At 28.6% G+C, this 17,957-nt stretch overlaps 5 protein-coding genes across 9 annotated transcripts in view; 1 reads left to right on the forward strand and 4 right to left on the reverse strand.

Annotated features, from left to right (window-relative positions):
- Window positions 1-5,135, reverse strand: part of LOC123010527 (rho guanine nucleotide exchange factor 28) — a 30,661-nt gene extending 25,526 nt beyond the window's left edge. For 4 of the 5 annotated variants that reach the window (XM_044407485.1, XM_044407483.1, XM_044407484.1 and 1 more), the window contains exon 1: window positions 4,745-5,135. In XM_044407485.1, coding sequence (XP_044263420.1) covers window positions 4,745-4,790 — 46 coding nt within the window. In that variant the 5' untranslated portion in view covers window positions 4,791-5,135. The remainder of the gene's footprint in view (window positions 1-4,744) is intronic. The other variant, XM_044407486.1, reaches the window with a different exon arrangement.
- A 130-nt stretch (window positions 5,136-5,265) lies between these two features.
- Window positions 5,266-6,532, forward strand: LOC123011225 (tRNA (adenine(37)-N6)-methyltransferase-like). The gene is made up of 4 exons (XM_044408575.1): window positions 5,266-5,402; window positions 5,447-5,755; window positions 5,896-6,256; window positions 6,306-6,532. The coding sequence occupies exons 1-4, from the start codon at window positions 5,320-5,322 to the stop codon at window positions 6,492-6,494; spliced, it is 942 nt and encodes a 313-aa protein (XP_044264510.1). The 5' UTR covers window positions 5,266-5,319; the 3' UTR covers window positions 6,495-6,532.
- Window positions 6,533-6,860: 328 nt separating this feature from the next.
- Window positions 6,861-7,984, reverse strand: LOC123011743. The gene is made up of 3 exons (XM_044409336.1): window positions 7,187-7,984; window positions 7,025-7,133; window positions 6,861-6,976 (listed from the first exon to the last, which is right to left on the reverse strand). Exons 1-3 carry the CDS (start codon window positions 7,982-7,984, stop codon window positions 6,861-6,863), a joined length of 1,023 nt encoding a protein of 340 aa, XP_044265271.1.
- A 2,168-nt stretch (window positions 7,985-10,152) lies between these two features.
- On the reverse strand, window positions 10,153-11,262 carry LOC123011553. The gene is made up of 2 exons (XM_044409045.1): window positions 10,477-11,262; window positions 10,153-10,422 (listed from the first exon to the last, which is right to left on the reverse strand). Exons 1-2 carry the CDS (start codon window positions 11,260-11,262, stop codon window positions 10,153-10,155), a joined length of 1,056 nt encoding a protein of 351 aa, XP_044264980.1.
- Window positions 11,263-13,255: 1,993 nt separating this feature from the next.
- On the reverse strand, window positions 13,256-15,057 carry LOC123011231. The gene is made up of 3 exons (XM_044408584.1): window positions 14,916-15,057; window positions 13,580-14,235; window positions 13,256-13,525 (listed from the first exon to the last, which is right to left on the reverse strand). The coding sequence occupies exons 1-3, from the start codon at window positions 15,055-15,057 to the stop codon at window positions 13,256-13,258; spliced, it is 1,068 nt and encodes a 355-aa protein (XP_044264519.1).
- Window positions 15,058-17,957: the final 2,900 nt, after the last annotated feature.

A 17,957-nucleotide genomic window follows, 5' to 3' on the forward strand; every position in this document is an offset into this window, starting at 1 on the left:
ATAAACTTGTATTTTTTTTAAATGGAAATCATAGGCGGCTATGGCAATTTTGAAAAGCTTATTTTTTTCTGATCTAAAAAATATATATTTGTAACAAAATATTTTTTTATAACTATACTTAAAAAGTGAAATACATATTTTGTGTGATAATAGTTGGCCATGGAAAAACTATTTCACTCCAAATGTGTAAATAATAATCAATAAGAGTTTTGTGAACTATAAAATAGATGAAAAAATAGATAAAATTATAAAGATTTAAAAAATACGATTCGGTAGAAGCATTGAACAAATATGAGAGCGCCTCAGAACAAAATTATTACATATTTTTAAAAAATCCAAAAATAGGAAAAACAAATGTGTCAACAGTCAACACAATTAGAAAAAACATTTTTCAGATGATCTAGGGGAGGTAGGATAACGTTTCACATAGATGGAATTTGGGCATTTGAATAGCCATATCGTCATTTTTGTGTCATATAAAATATATTTTATTGAAGAATTAAAGCGGCATTTTTTTACAACTCTCTATGTATCACTAGAAGTTGCAATGGTAATGTTAGCTTGTTTAAAAACAAAGAAATGTCGCCAATAAGTTGATTTACAATTTATTTTGCATCTTTTTCATTATTTAGTACTTAGAAAACTCTTTCATTAGTGACACTGGTTGAATATAATATAGTTTAAATCCTTTTAGTCGAAGATGCAACATTTTTTCATGGCCAACTGCGAACAAAAATCAAAGATAATTTTTTGCTAAAAATGTATTATAATAATTTGTTACAAATATATATTTTTTAGATAATAAAAAAACAAGCTTTTTAAAAATGACATAGCTATCTACGATTCCCATTTAAAAAAATACAAGTTTATTTTATTACGGCTAAACAAACAACTGAAAAAAATTGTTAACTACATTATTAAATTCTACGTAAAAAAGTGCCTGTATAATGTCTTTATTTCAAATCTGTGTCTTCTATAATAACGAAGATATGAATTTTTTTAGATTTCGCTAAAATGTCAATTTTTGTCTTTAAGTCGAGAGCAAAAGACGATAGCGAGATGCGGTTTTAACCAATATTATTTTCTCAAAAAATGAGCCCCAAAATGTATTACTCGTTTTTGGCTAAACCTCTTAGTTTCGGAGATTCCCTATTCGGACATCCAAAATGCAGCACCCTGTACTATATAAAAATAAAATGCAGTAGTGCCAACACAAAAACCAACAAATCAAATTTTGCATAAATGCGTTCACGTAGGAACTAAATGCTTAAAATCAAAAACTAGCACAAGAATTCCGAAACAGAATTCCAGAATAGAACATCTAACGGTCGTCACCATTTAAATGTTGATTGAATTAAAGTATGTACATTTGAAAATTAATAAAAAGTGACATTCACAATCTTAACAACAAATTTTTACTCTCTGTAAAATAATAAAAAACTGATGGTAAAAAATCAGTATTTCCATTTTCTAATTATTGCTTGTCATTTTTTCAGCGATCATCAAACTGAGACGTACAGACTATCGAGGTTCGACTGTATTTATTCACAACAATAAAATTAATTATTGAGGTATTTCAGTGTAGGCATTTTCTATTTTTATTTTAATCTGAAATACCATAATGTTGAGAACTATTTTTATCGCTCTAACGGAATTAAGCATAAAACATAAAAAATCACACGCAACAATGCCTCTTTTAGGTGTGAGAATGCATGCAAATTAATAATTTTCCATAGAAACAGAATTCACCTGCTTTAGAAATGGTACAGTTATTTTAACACGGCTTGTCTTGAGGTTTTAAGAAAGATGAGAATTTTATAAAATAAATGCTAGTATGTTCAAATTTTGTAAACCAAATGACAATGAAATGTTTATTGTCAAAAGATAATTTACAGTTTTCAAGGTAAATTGATAAAAAAAAATTATTAGTACAAAAGAGTGTTCAGAGATATTTAAATACATTTAAATTTAAATACAATTTAATATTTTCCGCAAATTAAATGTCCCTGCTACATTGGTGACATCAGAATAAAATATGATTCTGATACAGTTCATTTGATGACAAATCTACTATTTTGAGAATACATCAGTTATCACGAAACAGTGATGTTAATACGAGATAAAAAAGAATCTTCGGCAGCTTCATATTGCAATTTTGCGTTAACAAATGGTATTTTCCCTGTAGTGTTATTATTTATAACATTATGAAATGAATGTTTTACATGAATAATGAATGTTTATTATTGTAACCTTTACAAAATGCCCCTATACAGGTGTATTCGCAGTCATATGGCGGAAGCTTGCAAACGTCAATACTTTGTGTATAATTGAATTCTATTTCATATTTTACGAGAATAGAGTTAGTTCTTTTGTAATATACATACGGGGTGTCCCAGCGAGTTGAAAAGCTTCATTATAAACCTTTAAATAGTAAAATTTAAAAATAATTATGTAGGATGTTGATAGATACTAATCTATCACCTAAAATTATTTTCAACTATACAGCATGTCCCAAAAATAAGACGGTTTTTTTGACGAAAACATGCACTTTTTAAAAATTTATTACACAAAAACTAAGACAGCTAGAACAATTTTTTTTTCTTACTTCTGCAAAGAAGAAAGTACAGAATTTAAAGCTGTAGCCATTTTATTATTTTATTGTAAAAATAAAGAATAATGAATTCAGTTTAACACAAATGTGATTATTAAGTGATATTTTTGCCATCTCTTGTGCAACTGTGCACTTTTTGGCTACTGAAACAATAGTAATTATTTTTTTTTAATATTTAACGTTAAATATCTTTTTAGCTACTGATTATAAACACCTAAAAGTAAATAATTTCAGAAAGACAATTTAATAATCTCTTAAATGCAAAAACAATAAATAGGGTGTTTCAGTTAAATTTTTTTAAGTTATTGAACTTTTAACAAACGCCTTCATTTTTTATCTCTGCAAATGCAACACTAAAAAAATGTTACAACCTTATTGCTTGTACTTTCTTCTTTGCGGTAGTAAAAAAATATTTCTAGATGTCTTAGTTTTTGTGTAATGAATTTTTAAAAAGTGCATGTTTTCGTTAAAGAAACCGTCTTATTTTTAAAACTAAGCAAAATCGACCAATAAAAGTTTACCTTATAAAAATCTACATCCAAAAACGCTAAGAAACCTATGATTTTTTATTTAAAAAAACACAGGTTTGTATTGTAACTTATTTTTGAGACACGCTGTAGGTATAGTTGAAAATAATTTTAAGCGATGGACTAGATTAGTATCATATCAATGTCCTATTTAATTTTTTTTTTTTATTTTATTATTTAAAGGTCATTAATGGAGTTTTCAATTCGCTGGGACAGCCTGTATGTATATGCATTTTAATATTAAAATAATTGATGTTGAGGTCTTTGAATTTAATGTTTAGGAATAGATTTCACAGATGTGAAATAAATGATAAAAAATAGATAAATGCACATTTATGAATGATTGTTCAAAGTTTAAATAAAACTATATTTTTTATATTCAACAGTTTAGCAAATAAGAAATGTGAAATGTTAGTATTGCATCAAAATAAGCATTACCAATGTTTTAACACGAGATTAATTTATTACTATTAAACTATTTTCCTTAGAACGCATATTATACAAGGTAAACAAAAAGTATGCATCCAAGCGTTTTTTTTTTAATCATTTGCTTTAAAAAATAATAATTTTAATATAAAAGAAATGCAAAAAAGACGTGTTTTGAGAATAAAATGTTTTGTTTATGAGTTTTGGCTTTTTTTTTCAAAATGCCAACTTATATAAAAATGTATTCCATAAAAATGAATGAAATGTAAAAAAGTAATATAAAAATGTGATCGTATTTTGAGAACGAAATTTTGTTTTGTTTTTAAGTTATGCGATTTTTTTGTGAAAATGACAACTTTTGTAAAAAAATAATCCTTAGATCATAACCTTCATGAGAAAAAGGATATTATAGTGGGTTGTCATTTAAAAAAAATAAAAATTTTGTAGAATTCAAAAATAAAAAAAATCGAAATTTTTTATTCTTGATCACATTTTAATAGTACTTAATCATTCATCAAATAGTTTTTCCAAAAAAATAAATAGTTCAGGCAAAAAACGTTTGGTTCCATACTTTTTATTCACCTGGTATATTATCTTGTTATCGAATTGTTTTCGTCGAATCCATTATCTACTTTTACTTCCGCATTAAATATCAACTAAAATCTAAAAATATTTCGTATTCCTTGCATAAATTTTTCAACAAACCATTCCAATTTTCTTGTTGGCGTATATGGCACGTTATTATTGGCGTATTTACAAGGTTTTTCAGTACATTCTATTGCCACAACATGAAAATTCATGCCAATTTCGAAAATATACTCAATGCGATACGAAGAAATGTAACATAAAAACTGTCATTTTTAGACATTTTTTGTTTTTTAAATTAAAACACCTGGTACTCAGACAACCGCAAAATTCAACAGGTGGTGTTCACATTTGATACACCATAACAAGCAGCGCAATAATAATTATCAATAATAGAAATGTTTATAAACATTAAAATTCTGTTCTGGTGTTTGTAATGCTGTTATGATAACAAACGTGTCAACGTTCTCCGGTGTCATCTGTCAAATAAATAATAATTAAAGAATGTTTAGTATACAAAAATATGCAATCAAATTATTAAACACTTAAATTTGATAAAAATTTGTCATTTTTCATTATTTCTAATAACACAAACCTGAAGAAAGGGGTATTAAAAGTTCTTCGGACATTTGTTTCTCCATGGTTACAGGTGGCAACTTGATGCTTCCTCAAAATAAGTACCAAAGTTTTTTTTTCAACTATACACTAATTTCGCAGAATGTAACATTTATATTATTATAAATTAAATAAAAAGTCACACTTTAACACACAATACATACACATAAGTACTCACAGGTAGGTATCTTGCAAAGTGACTGAATAAAATATAACTTTTCTCTTGTAAAATTCAAAATAAAACACTAACGACACTACTTTCGATATATGCAAAGTAGTTTTATACAACAAGTCTACATTATTTCATTTTATGAACATTTTATCAGAATATTGCACAATTGATTTCACAAAGTAGTCTCACGAAACTCCCACCAGCGCCATTTTGTTTCATACATGGAATAAAAAGAGATAGAGAAGTAAAAAGCGCCCTCTTGCCTGGTTTTCACTTTTTGGAACTATAGTAAGTTTGGTTGCCTACACTAGAAGAAGGTTTAGGTTATGTTCAAAAAATAATTATAAAACTGTGTTTTTTTTTAGATTAGATTTTAAACTAAAATGTCCACTTGCAAAAAAGAAGAATTAATAAAAAATCTCGAAAATCAATTGGGGTTGGCTCGGCGTGAAATTAACAATTTACGGTATTAATCCCCTGTTTCTGCTCAAATATAATAAACATTTTTAGTAAGCAACTTAAAGCTTTAAGTTTCATTCATAAAAAAGAATGTGAAAAAATCAAAGAGGATTTAAAAAATTGGCGCTGTTTGGGATGTAAAACCCAAGCAGTGTCGCCATCACTTCCTAAAAAACCATCAGATACTAATATAAAAATGCGAAATATTGGTATAATTAGAACACAGTTTCCTGAAAAGAGGGGAACCCCCAGACAGCCAACCATTTGTTCAGAAACAGTCGCTAAATTATCACTAAATAATGACGTTTTCACCAATCCGGAGCACACACTGGAGGGTTTGGAGGACTTTTCGCATATGTGGTTGGTACACAAACGCCTTATTAATTTTTGCATAGTTGGATGAGTAAAATAGTGATTTTCATGGTTGTAGGTTGGTGGACTTGACAAAAATTACTAAGGCGTGAATGGTTGACATGTTTTATAACTAAAATTTTTTTTAGGATTCTGTTTCATTTCCACAAGAACCAAACGGCGCACAAAAAAGCCAAAGTGGCCCCTCCTAGATTAAATGGAGACAGAACGGGAGTTTTTGCTAGTAGATCACCCCACAGACCAAATCCTATAGGCTTGTCATTGGTAAAAATTGTCAGAATTGAAGAAAACAATGTTTATTTTTCTGGTGTTGACGTTGTTGATGAAACTCCTGTGTTTGATATAAAACCGTACATTCCTCAATATGATAGCCCCCTTACAGCAGAAAGTGTTAGTGTACCACCCTGGATTGATAATTCGACAGTTAAAACTTTGAGAGTAGTTTTTGAAGAAAGCGCTTTGATTCAGTTGAATAACTTCAAAAGAGATGTAATACAAGTAGGATTTTGGTCAAATTAAAATAACAACACTTTTTTAGGATGGGGACATTAAAGCAGACATTGAAAAGGTGCTTAGGGAGGATCCTAGATCAGTATACTTAAGGGCAAAGTGGACTGGACACTATTACACCTTTCGTATGAGAAATTTACAAATCTGTTGTAAATTTGATGACCAGTCTCATATAGTAACTGTTCATGAAGTAACAACTTGCGACTGTAACAATTAATAACATGGTTGACTTTTAAATAAAAATATTCTGTAATATATTGATTTTTATTGTAACGTTCGGTGAATATAACTCTCAATTTTAATGTTCAACGTCATGCACAAATGTTTGTCGTTTAGTTTTTTTTTTAAATTTTGCTTTTAAAGATAAGCAATGGAGAACGCTATTAACGAACTCGTTTGGGTGCGCTAACAGTCTAGTGTATTTTATGTGTCTAATGTTGGTGATAATGTAAATAGAAATAATTGCTTCCAATATTCTTGCCAATTTCCGCTGGCGTACGTAAAATCCAAGAAATTTAAATATTTTCCTTTTTCTTTAAAAACAAAACTAAAAAAAATAAAAAATGTAAACATTGTATCTAGTTCAAGAAAAGCTTGAGTTTTCAAATTGAATCGCAACAATTAAAAATGTAAGAAGAGCATTGAGTATACCAAGAATCGTTTTTCTATTTACATTGAAATATCTGGCTGCTGTAAAGTGTGGAAAAGTGTTATTTATGACACCTAGAAGCGTTTTTATTTCTTCATATTCTTTTTCTTTTACACAATTTGTTGCAATTTGGTGCGCTACCATTTGAATATTTTTAACTTTTTGTTCTACCAGATCACACAAAAAAACACTAATAAAAGTCCCAACCTAAAATTGAAGAAATGTTTATTCAAAAAAACATAAAGAAACATCTGACTAACCATGTGCCAGGAAATATGCATTATTTTGAATATGACAATTGAGACGGTGTTTTCTGCGATATTAGTGACGGTCAAACTGTGCAAATGTGCCAATTGTTGGAGAAAACAAAATAGTATCAACAATAATATTAACCAACCAAAAATATCGTTGAAAATATTTATACATTCTGACAATGCACAAAATTCCCATTTTATACTCTTCAAAGTAAAACTATTTAGTCGATTAGATTGCAACTTCAAAAGTTTAATATTTTTGGACAAGTTTTCAACTCCGTTCAGTATGAGTTTCAAAAATAGATAAACCAAATAGTAAACAATAAATTGAGCATAAAATTGAAAATACTCCACTGCGTACATTTTGTAGTGTAGAACCCCCAGCACTGAACTCCAAACATAAGTTTCGTAAATTTTGCTTAAAACGTATAAAGTGGTTGTTAAAAGAAAAGATAAAGACCACAATTTTCTCTCGTTTTCTTGATTAATGTTAAGAGCTTTTAAAATCTTGATGAATTTTTGCCACTGACGCTTCTTCGTTGCTGTTATTGTAATAATGGAAATATTTAGACTAAACAAAACAACATCCGTAGGTACATGAAGGATTAGTTCTACCAAAGACATTTCTTCGTAAAAAGGTTTTCTATATATGCAGGAAATGGACACTCCTGCAGTGAATAATATTATCCAGAGTAGTGCATATGTTTTTGATGGAAACACAAGTCCATTTTTTTCTATTTTGGCAGGTGTAAGTGCTAGTACACTTCCAAATTTAAAAACAAGATTTACTAACTTTAATGACATTTTGTTCAAAGTCTATCTAAAAAAGAACAAGGGATGAGAACCTCTGGCTTGGCTTTGTTTTCAACATAATACAAATTTCAACATTTCTAAAAACCAAAAATGTGTAATTGTCAGTAACATGAACTTTTACATTATGTTTTGTCGTTAACATCACTTTCAATATGAATATTTAAGTAACGTACTTATGCAGGATAATTGGATTCAAGGGGCTAACACAAATCGAAAATTAAGAATATTAATAATTCCAATTGTTCTTCGTTATCGAGTTATTGATAAAAATGCAAATAATAGAAGTTTTGAAGACGATTTACTAATCCTAATGGCATGTTTTATTGAAAGAAAAAGATGAGGTAATAAATAATATTATCAGTTATCACCTTCATAAGGAAATTGTTGCGAAACCATAACCAATTATTTTTGAATCAGAGCACATCTCTGTACTCGGCTAAATTCAAGAATGCTATAAACAATAAAGTCCACTGTTAACAATGATAAATTTTTAAAGTAAGTACGTTTGAAAATATCAATATCATCCTCAAATTATATATTTAAAGTAGCACGCACAAAATGACAAATGCATGTAATATTATATCATTTCGAATTTTTTTATTCTTAAAAGAGGTTTTGTTAATGATATATTTTGTTGAGTTACTGATGGTAAATCATTCTTTTCAAACAATAATCTGTCTTTTCTTTATTGATAAAAATAATGCGACACTTATTTGCAACTTTTTCAATTAAAATTTAACTTCTTGTATTTTTAAAAACATTTATTATTGCGAATTTATTAAATTATCATTAAATGTTAAAAAATGCTTTCTATAAAAATTTCGAAGTTAATACAGAGTTTAGATTTTCCACTTTGACTCTATTTCAGATGGAAAAATAATTTTCTAAGATTTTTTTTGCTACAGGCTATTAGGAGAGAAAAGAAGGAAGCTGTATCCTAAATTGTAACTCTGTTTAATGTTATTTGTCGCTTGTATTGGTAAAATGTTCGTACATTTGAGTGCAAAAAAACGCACATTGTTTTTTTTTATAATGTAGTTAGGCCTGTTAATAAATGTCAGTATTTTGACGTTGTCTTTGTCACAATTCACAATTTCATAAATGTCAGGCATCTTCCGTTTGAAAGATAGAAGTTTTTCTATCAGGGTTTTTCCATTTCATTTTTAAAACTAAGACACTGCATTGACAAGACCACCAAATACGACATTTTTTAAAATTGTTTTCTAACCTTTTTGGGAATAAACTTTTTCATACTATGTAAATGTCTGAAAAATATGACAATTTTGTTTTTGACAATTTGCGTTTTTTGCACTCAAGTGTACCATTACTAAATAGTTATAAAAAACATATAGAAGATCATCAGTATTATTAAATAGACATAAAAATGTCAAATGTCAAAAAATAAATGTTAAAATTTTTTGTCAGATGGAATTCTTTAAACATTTTTTCCATGTTCATAGTATCTTATCTTACTTGAAATTTTTCTCTGGGGTGCAAGTTTTGACACATCCTGTATATACGAAATTACTTTTAAAATGTTTTGAAGGCATATAATGACTTATTTTAAAATTATTTTTGTTTCTTAACATAAAAAAAACCATAAAGGCATTATTGATTCATTTTTTTTCTTTGGAGTTGTTAACTGCTTTAAACGTTACGCAATAACGTTCTTAGAAACCCATAGGGCAGATTCGCATTTTTTTTTTTCATAAAAAATGCTTAAAGGTTGTGTTCTGCGATATCAGGGCGATGAATTTTTAGAAGCGAAATCATTTTATTGCTTTTACGATTCGATTTTTTAAGTTTGCTTCTTATTACATAGCAAGGTGCGTCTTTTGCATCAACAATACAACGCAAATTCTTTACTGATCAAAGCTAAAGTAAATTCTTGCTCAAAACGGTGACGAAGTATTCTTCTGTTCAAAAAATTGATAATTTCTTTTATTAATTTCCGTGAAAACAATTATTAAGTAAAAAAACTTCTGGGGCAGCCGGACAGCAATAAGATTTCAGAACTGAATAAAACAAATTATCTTTACTCTGAATTTTACAAATACACAATACACCGCAAAGGATTATAAAATTAATTCAGGAGTTTAAGGGTTAATTAATATCCCACAAATTCCAATTATTACATTACAAAGGTTTTTTCGTGCTAATTAATTGTACACGCTTTCAAATTGAATCACAACGATTAAAAAAGTAAACAAAGCATTAAGAACGCCAAGAATCGTTTTTCGATTTAGGTCGAAAAATCTAGCAGCTGTAAAGTGAGGAAAATTGTCATTTATTACATCTATCAGCTTTTTTATTTCTTCAACTTCGCTTTCTCCATCAAAATTTGCTACAGTTTGATACGCTACCATTCGCATGGTTTTAACTCTTTGTTCTGTTAAGTCACAGATGAAAACCCCATTAAATGTCCCGACCTTAAAATTTCAATAAATATAAGAATGGATATTTAAAAATATTTGAAAACTAACCAAATGCCATGTAATAAACATTGTTATTAGTGGAAGTGAATTTCGCTTTCCGGAGATTAAATACTGCATAAATAGTAATTGTTGAATAACAGTGTATCCCATCGAGAGTAAGAGAAGCCAGCCAAAAGTGTTATTGAAAATTTCTACACATTCTGCTAATGCACAAAAATCGCTCTTCAGTCTTTTGAAAGACATTTTGTGTAATCGGTTAGATCGCATCTTCAAAAGCTTGCACATAGTTTTGGATAAGTCAGTGAATCCATTCAAAATCAAATTCAAAAATTCATAAATCAAAAAGTAAACAATAAACTGAGCATAACATTGAAAATATTCCACTGCATACAATTTAAAGAATTCGACACCCATTTTTTGAGTCCAAATATAAGTGTAGAACGTAAAGAGTACTACGAAAACAACATTTGTTAAAAGAAAAGGTAAACACCAAAATAAATCTCCCTTCTCATTGCTATTTTTAAGAAATTTCAAAATATTGATAAATCTGTGCCATTGATGTCTCTTCGTGGCTGTTATTATAATTGTAGAAATATTAAGAATAAACAAAAATGTGTCTGTAGCTACTTGAATAATGAGTATCACAGGAGTCGACTTTTCATAGAAAGCCTTTCTGTAAAAAGCTGAAATTAAGACACCTGCAGAGAATAGTATTATCCAGAGTAGTGCATATATTTTTGATGGAAACCCAAGCCCATTTTTTTCTATCTTGGCAGGTGTAAGTGCTAGTAAACTTCCAAATTTGAAAACAAGTTTTATTAATTTTAATGACATGTTTTAAAAGAAAACGATGATGGAATAAATATTATTATCACCTTCATAAGCAAATTGTTGCAAAACCATAACCAATTATTTTTGAATCAGAGCACATCTCTGTAACCTAGTAAATTCAAGAATGTTATAAACAATAAAGTCCACTGTTAATAATGGTCGATTTTAAAAGTACGTTTGAACATATCAATATCATCTTCAAATTATATGTTTAAAGTAACACGCACAAAATGACAAATGCATGTAATTTTAGATAATTTCGAAATTTTTTGATACCTAAATGAGGTTTTGTTAATGATATATTTTATTGAATTATTGATTGTAAATTATTCTTTTCAAACAATTATCTGTCTTATCTTTATGAATAAAAATAATGCGACACCAATTTTTTATTTTTTAATGAATTTTTTCTTAAATAAAAGCTTATTTTTCAATCAGGTAATATGAAGTATTTTGAAGACAACTATGAGACGATGTTTTCTGTCAAAACAGTGACGGTCAAACTGAGTAAATTTGCCAATTGTTGGAGACATCAACAATAATATTAATCAACCAAGAATATTGTTGAAAATATTTATAAATACATTCTGACAATGCCCAAAATTCCATTTTTATACTCTTCAAAGTAAAACTACTTAGTCGATTAGATGGCACCTTCAAAAGATAAATATTCTTGGATAAATTTTCAACTCTGTTTAGGTAGTATCAGCCTCAAAAATACATAAATCAAATAGTAAACCATAAATTGAGGTTAAAATTGAAAATACTCCACAGCATACATTTTGTATTCTCCATCATCTATTTCTTGAGTCCAAATATAAGTCCCGTAAGTAAAATTTAATACGAACATATAACGTTTGAAAGTAGAAAAGGTAAAAACTAAAAGTGTACCCTCGTTCTTTTTATTATTTTGAAAACTTTGCAAAAAGTTGATTGATATTCGTTGGTGTTATTATAATAGTGAAAATAGTTAAAATCAAGAAAACAACATTCTAGCTACGTGATGGTAAGTGCTACCTAAGTCATTTTTCCATAAAAAGTTTTTCTATAGGAATATAGCAAAAACCGAAACTCCTGTCGTGAATAGTACTATCCACAGCAGTGCATATATTTTTGATAGAAAAAAAATTGTTTTTTTTTATCCCTCTTAGGTGTTATTGCTAGCAAACTTCTATCTTTAAAAACAAGATTTACTAACTTTAACGACATTTTGTTTAAAGTCTGTGTGAAAGAGAACAAATCACTAAAACCTCTGGCTTGCGTTTTTTTTTTGAACATAACATAGATTTCAACATTTATAAAAACCAAAAATGTTAGTGTCAATAACATTGATTTTAATATTACGTTTTTCCTAAATTATTAACAACTCAACTTGAGTATTTAGGTACCAAATATCATGTATAAAAATGTGCAAAGATTTTTTATTTTCTATAAAAATTTAGTATTTGTTAGAAATATTTTTATAGTTTATTATATGAAAGTAACAAATTACTAACTTTGTGATTGTCATAATGATCACTCTCTTCATTGATGAAAATAATAAGACACCTATTTGCATTTTTAGAAATATTTATTAGTATCGACATAATAATGTGTATGTTTTAAACATTAAAACACTCCTACAGTGAATAGTGTTACTCACAACAGTGCATATGCTTTTAACGGAAAAAAGAGCAGGTGGTATTGCTCTAAACTAAACAAAATTTACTTGCTTTAATGACATTTTGTTCTATAATCTGACTGAAGGAGAACAAGAAACGCTGCTCTTTGGCTTGTGACTTTGTACTTAACATAAATTTGAATAGTATATAACATTGATTTTTGCATTAGAGACACCCCTTCCATTAGTATCATTTTCAAGATTTCAAGATTTGCTATTCAAAAATCTGAAAATAAGCAAATTTACTTAATTATTAGAATTCCAGTAGCTTCGACCTGCATAACACTCGAAAGACTACTTAAATTATTTTAATTACAAACGTTTTTTTAGTGTTAATTAATTGTACAAGTCTTCAAATTGAATCGCAACAATTAAAAACGTAAAAAAAGCATTAAGAACGCCAAGAATCGTTTTTCGATTTAGGTCGAAATATCTAGCAGCTGTAAAGTGAGGAAAATTGTCGTTTATTACATTTATTAGCTTTTTTATTTCTTCAACTTCTCTATCTCCATCAAAATTTGCTACAATTTGATAGGCTACCATTCGCATTACTTTAACTCTTTGCTCTGTTAAATCACAGATGAAAACACCATTAAGTGTTCCGATCTTAAAATGTCAATAAATATAAAAATAAGTGTTAGAAAATATTTGAAAACCAACCAAATGCCATGTAATAAACATTATTCGGTATATAATTATCGGAACTGATTTTCGTTTTCCGGAGATTAAATACTGCATAGATCTCAATATTTCAAGAGTAGTGAATCCCATCGAAAGTAAAAGAAGCCAGCCAAAAGTGTTGTTGAAAATTTCTACACATTCTGCTAATGCACAAAAATCGCTCTTCAGTCTTTTGAAAGACAATTTGTGTAATCGGTTAGATCGCATCTTCAAAATTTTGCACATAGTTTTGGATAAGCTATTGAATCCATTCAGAATCAGATTTAAAAATTCATAAATCAAATAGTAAACAATAAACTGAGCGTAAAATTGAAAATATTCCACTGCATACAATTTAAAGAAATCGACACCCATTATTTGAGCCCCAATATAAGTGTAGTACGTAAAAATTACTACGAAAACAACATTTGTTAAAAGAAAAGGTAAAAACCAAAATAAATCTCCCTTTTCATTGCTACTTTTAAGAAATTTCAAAATATTGATAAACCTGTTCCAATGATGTCTCTTCGTGGCTGTTATTATAATTGTAGAAATATTAAGAATAAAGAAAACTGTGTCCGTAGCGACTTGAATAGTGAGTATCACAGGAGTGAACTTTTCATACGAAGCTTTTCTGTAAAAAGCTGAAATTGACACTCCTGCAGTGAATTAGTTATTTACATTCGTGTGCGGTAACTTACATTTTACAGTGCGAAATGAATTTGAAGCACGACGCGCAGCGGAGTGCTTTAATAATTGAGCACTGTAAAATGGTTAACGCACAAGATTTGTATTAAGCTTTTTGGCCGACGTTTAAACAAAAATCTACAAAATTCAGAATTAATACAAGTAAATACGTTTGACATTAAATATCACGGTGGCTATGCACTCTAATGTCAAACAATTAAAAAAGACGCAAAAACGTCTCAGACACAAAGTTTTGTTATTGTTGTCTTGTTGGTGAATTTATGCTTCAAAATGTCGAGCGATAATAGCCCCATGTGTACCCCACCAGAAATCAGAAGTGCTGCAGGAAATGTTACAACCGAGCTATTGCCCGAAAAATCGCGAGCAAGGTATGAAGCCCAGTACAATGTGTTTATAATTATAAAGTGGTGTGAAGAAAAAAGAGTTCTAAGATTGAAAGGTTGTGTGTAGAGCGTTTTATTAAAAATGTTATCATCTTACAAACAGTTTTTTTTTATAAAAGTCTATGAAGATAATTTTGGCAGTGCGGTAAAACTGTCACTTTACACTCGTCTGTGCGTAAAATGCTCAGGCGACTGTAAATACAGTCTTTCAATAGGTGTCAATTGTACGTTAATTTGACATTTACATGTCAGGAGGCCAAAAAGTATTATCCAGAGCAGTGCATATGCTTTTGAAGGAAACACAAGCCCATTTATTTCTATCTTGGTAGGTGTAAGTGCTAGTAAACTTCCAAATTTGAAAACAAGTTTTACTAATTTTAATGACATTGTTTTCAAAATTTGTCTGAAAGAGAACAAGAGACTAGAACCTCTGGCTTCTGGCTTTGATTTCAACATAACATGAATTTAAATATTTATTAAAACCAAAAATTTTATTGGCAGTATTATTGATTTTTACATTAACATCACTCACAACTTGAATATTTTAATAACATACTTGTATAAAAATGTGTGAAGCTTTTAAATTTATAATTTTCTAGTAAAAGTTTTGTTAATTTTTTTTTGTTTATTATACAGGGTGTTTACGGTCTTGAGGTTGAAATTTAAATGAGATGATGTTCACGGTAGAAGAAAACTAATACGCTATATAAAACAAAAATTCACGTTGTTAAAGGAAATTATTCATTTTACGCTATTTGTTTGAAAACTGCTGCTTCGGCTGCAACAATGGTCATTAGTATCATTACCTTGTGCTTCACCGTAAATCATAATCACGAAAACCAATTTATTATTTTAATATTTTGCCATACCTACATGTTTATAAATTTGGAGAAAAATTAAGAACGTACCAAACCTATTGGAAACCATTCGCTGAAAGAGATTAAACAGAAGATCTTCGAATTTTGATAAAAACTAAAGCAAAAGCAAATCAAATGATGACAGTGTCAAAACTATGAAGTGACTTTTCTCTTTCATTGTCATGGATACGATTTTTTATCTATTGCAACAATACAATTTTATCTTAACAAGAAAATAATTCCAGTGACCCTCAAACCGTGTAACAATATTTTGGAGTTCAATAACATTCTTGATAATAACAATTGAGTGAGTTTTTTTCTCGGTTACAGTGTTTCTGTACTCTTCTTTTACTAGGTCAATTTTCAACTCCAAGACTTGAAACACCCTGTAGATATGTACCCATGAAAATAACAAAATACGTAAAATTATGATACAAATTCACTTAATTATTAGAATCTTAATAACTATCTTTGTGTTTTTCATAATGGTCACTGTTGATTGTTGAAAATGTTGGAAGATAGTTATACATTTGCAATTTTAGAAATATTTATTAGTATCCAGTTAATAATAATATGAATTATCTTCTCAAACGTAATTCAAATTAGCCTCAAAGATAAAATACAATTTTATCGCGTAGTATTCATAATGAATAACTAGAAAATTATGTTTGTCAACAATAAAAACTTGCCTTTGGAATTGCAATCAAAATTTTAAATTAATTTTTACAGATTCTTAAAAGTAATTAAAAAGTGTTGTTTTTAAATTTTAAGGTGGTCATTTTCTGACTTCTGCTTCCACACTTTTCACCTTCAAATTTTCAAAAACTATTTGCGGTACCCAATTTGTCCCCGTTTTTCTGTTTTCATTTTTAAATTTCCTTAGATATTTTTTTTGCTGACGTTTAATTAAATCAAAGATCGGAACTGCTAAATTCTCTTATTAAAATTATTATGAACCAATCTGCTAGAGGTGTCAACGTAAAGACTCTTTGACATTTCCATTAAAAAAAACAGACTTTACTTGTATTTTTAAAAACATGTATTAGTTTGAATGTAATCTTTTAAACAAAATAACACACATAAAAAATAAAGATTCGTCAGGAATCAAAATGAATCAAATTGAATCGCAACAATTAAAAACGAGAGCATTAAGAACACCAAGAATCGTTCTTCGATTTAAATCGAAAAATATGGCGGCTGTAAAGTGTGGAAAAGTGCTCTTTATGACAACTACAAGCATTTTTACTTCTTCATATTCTTTTCCTTCTACACAATTTGCTACAATTTGGTGTGCTACCATTTGCATGTTTTTAACTCTTCGTTCTACTAGATCACACAAAAAAACACCAATAAATGTCCCCACCTAAAATTGAAACAATATTTATTCAAAAAAATAGAGAAACATTTCTGACAAACCATGTGCCAGGTAATATGAATTATTTTGAATATAACAATTGAGACGGTGTTTTCTGTGATATTACCAACCAAAAATATCGTTGAAAATATTTATACATTCTGACAATGCATAAAATTCCCATTTTATACTCTTCAAAGTAAAACTATTTAGTCGATTAGATTGCAACTTCAAAAGTTTAATATTTTTGGACAGGTTTTCAACTCCGTTTAGTATGAATTTCAAAAATAGATAAACCAAATAGTAAACAACAATAAATTGAGCATAAAATTGAAAATACTCCACTGCGCACATTTTGTAGTGTAGAACACCCAGCACTGAACTCCAAATATAAGTTTCGTAAATTTTGCTTAAATGTACATAGTGATTGCTAAAAGAAAAGATAAAAACCAAAATTTTCTCTCGTTTTCTTGATTACTTTTAAGAGTTTTTAAAATCTTGATAAATTTTTGCCATTGACGCATCTTCGTTGCTGTTATTGTAATAATGGAAATATTTAGAATAAACAAAACAATATCCATAGCTACTTGAAGGATAAGTTCTATCAAAGTCATTTCTTCGTAAAAAGGTTTTCTATATATGCAGGAAATGGACACTCCTGCAGTGAATAATATTATCCAGAATAGTGCATATATTTTTGATGGAAACACAAGCCCATTTTTTTCTATCTTGGCAGGTGTAAGTGCAAGTAACCAAATTTGAAAACAAGATTTACTAATTTTAATGACATGTTTTAAATTCCTTTTGAAAGAAAACAATGAGGTAATAAATATTAATATCACTTTAATAAGCAAATTGTTGCAAAACCATAACTAATTATTTTTCAATCAGAGCACACCTCTGTAACGTGCTAAATTCAAAAATGTTATAAACAATAAAATTCACTGTTAATAATGATAGATTTTTAAAGTACGTTTGAAAATATCAATATCATCCTCAAATTATATACAGGGTGAATATAAAGTATGGAACCAAGCGGTTTTATTTTTAATCATTTGCCTCCGGAAAATAATAAT

Source organism: Tribolium madens, unplaced genomic scaffold (genome assembly GCF_015345945.1).
Source record: "Tribolium madens isolate multiple individuals breed KSU strain unplaced genomic scaffold, Tmad_KSU_1.1 Scaffold_91;HRSCAF=231;Tcas5.2_LG7, whole genome shotgun sequence".
Lineage (NCBI taxonomy): Eukaryota > Metazoa > Arthropoda > Insecta > Coleoptera > Tenebrionidae > Tribolium > Tribolium madens.

What these genes read in the sequence shown, in the direction of transcription:
- LOC123011225 (XM_044408575.1), top strand. Translation starts at nt 5,320, where the DNA reads ATGTCCACTTGCAAAAAAGAAGAATTAATAAAAAATCTCGAAAATCAA. An exon ending in CGTGAAATTAACAATTTACG is followed by an intron (nt 5,403 to 5,446) that starts GTATTAATCCCC and finishes AAACATTTTTAG; the next exon opens with TAAGCAACTTAAAGCTTTAA. An exon ending in GAGGACTTTTCGCATATGTG is followed by an intron (nt 5,756 to 5,895) that starts GTTGGTACACAA and finishes AATTTTTTTTAG; the next exon opens with GATTCTGTTTCATTTCCACA.
- LOC123011743 (XM_044409336.1), bottom strand. Translation starts at nt 7,984, where the DNA reads ATGTCATTAAAGTTAGTAAATCTTGTTTTTAAATTTGGAAGTGTACTA. An exon ending in TGCATATTTCCTGGCACATG is followed by an intron (nt 7,134 to 7,186) that starts GTTAGTCAGATG and finishes CTTCAATTTTAG; the next exon opens with GTTGGGACTTTTATTAGTGT. An exon ending in TTGTGTAAAAGAAAAAGAAT is followed by an intron (nt 6,977 to 7,024) that starts ATGAAGAAATAA and finishes ACACTTTTCCAC; the next exon opens with ACTTTACAGCAGCCAGATAT.
- LOC123011231 (XM_044408584.1), bottom strand. Translation starts at nt 15,057, where the DNA reads ATGTCATTAAAATTAGTAAAACTTGTTTTCAAATTTGGAAGTTTACTA. An exon ending in ACTTTTTGGCCTCCTGACAT is followed by an intron (nt 14,236 to 14,915) that starts GTAAATGTCAAA and finishes TCACTGCAGGAG; the next exon opens with TGTCAATTTCAGCTTTTTAC. An exon ending in TGTTTATTACATGGCATTTG is followed by an intron (nt 13,526 to 13,579) that starts GTTGGTTTTCAA and finishes TGACATTTTAAG; the next exon opens with ATCGGAACACTTAATGGTGT.
- LOC123011553 (XM_044409045.1), bottom strand. Translation starts at nt 11,262, where the DNA reads ATGTCATTAAAATTAATAAAACTTGTTTTCAAATTTGGAAGTTTACTA. An exon ending in TGTTTATTACATGGCATTTG is followed by an intron (nt 10,423 to 10,476) that starts GTTAGTTTTCAA and finishes TGAAATTTTAAG; the next exon opens with GTCGGGACATTTAATGGGGT.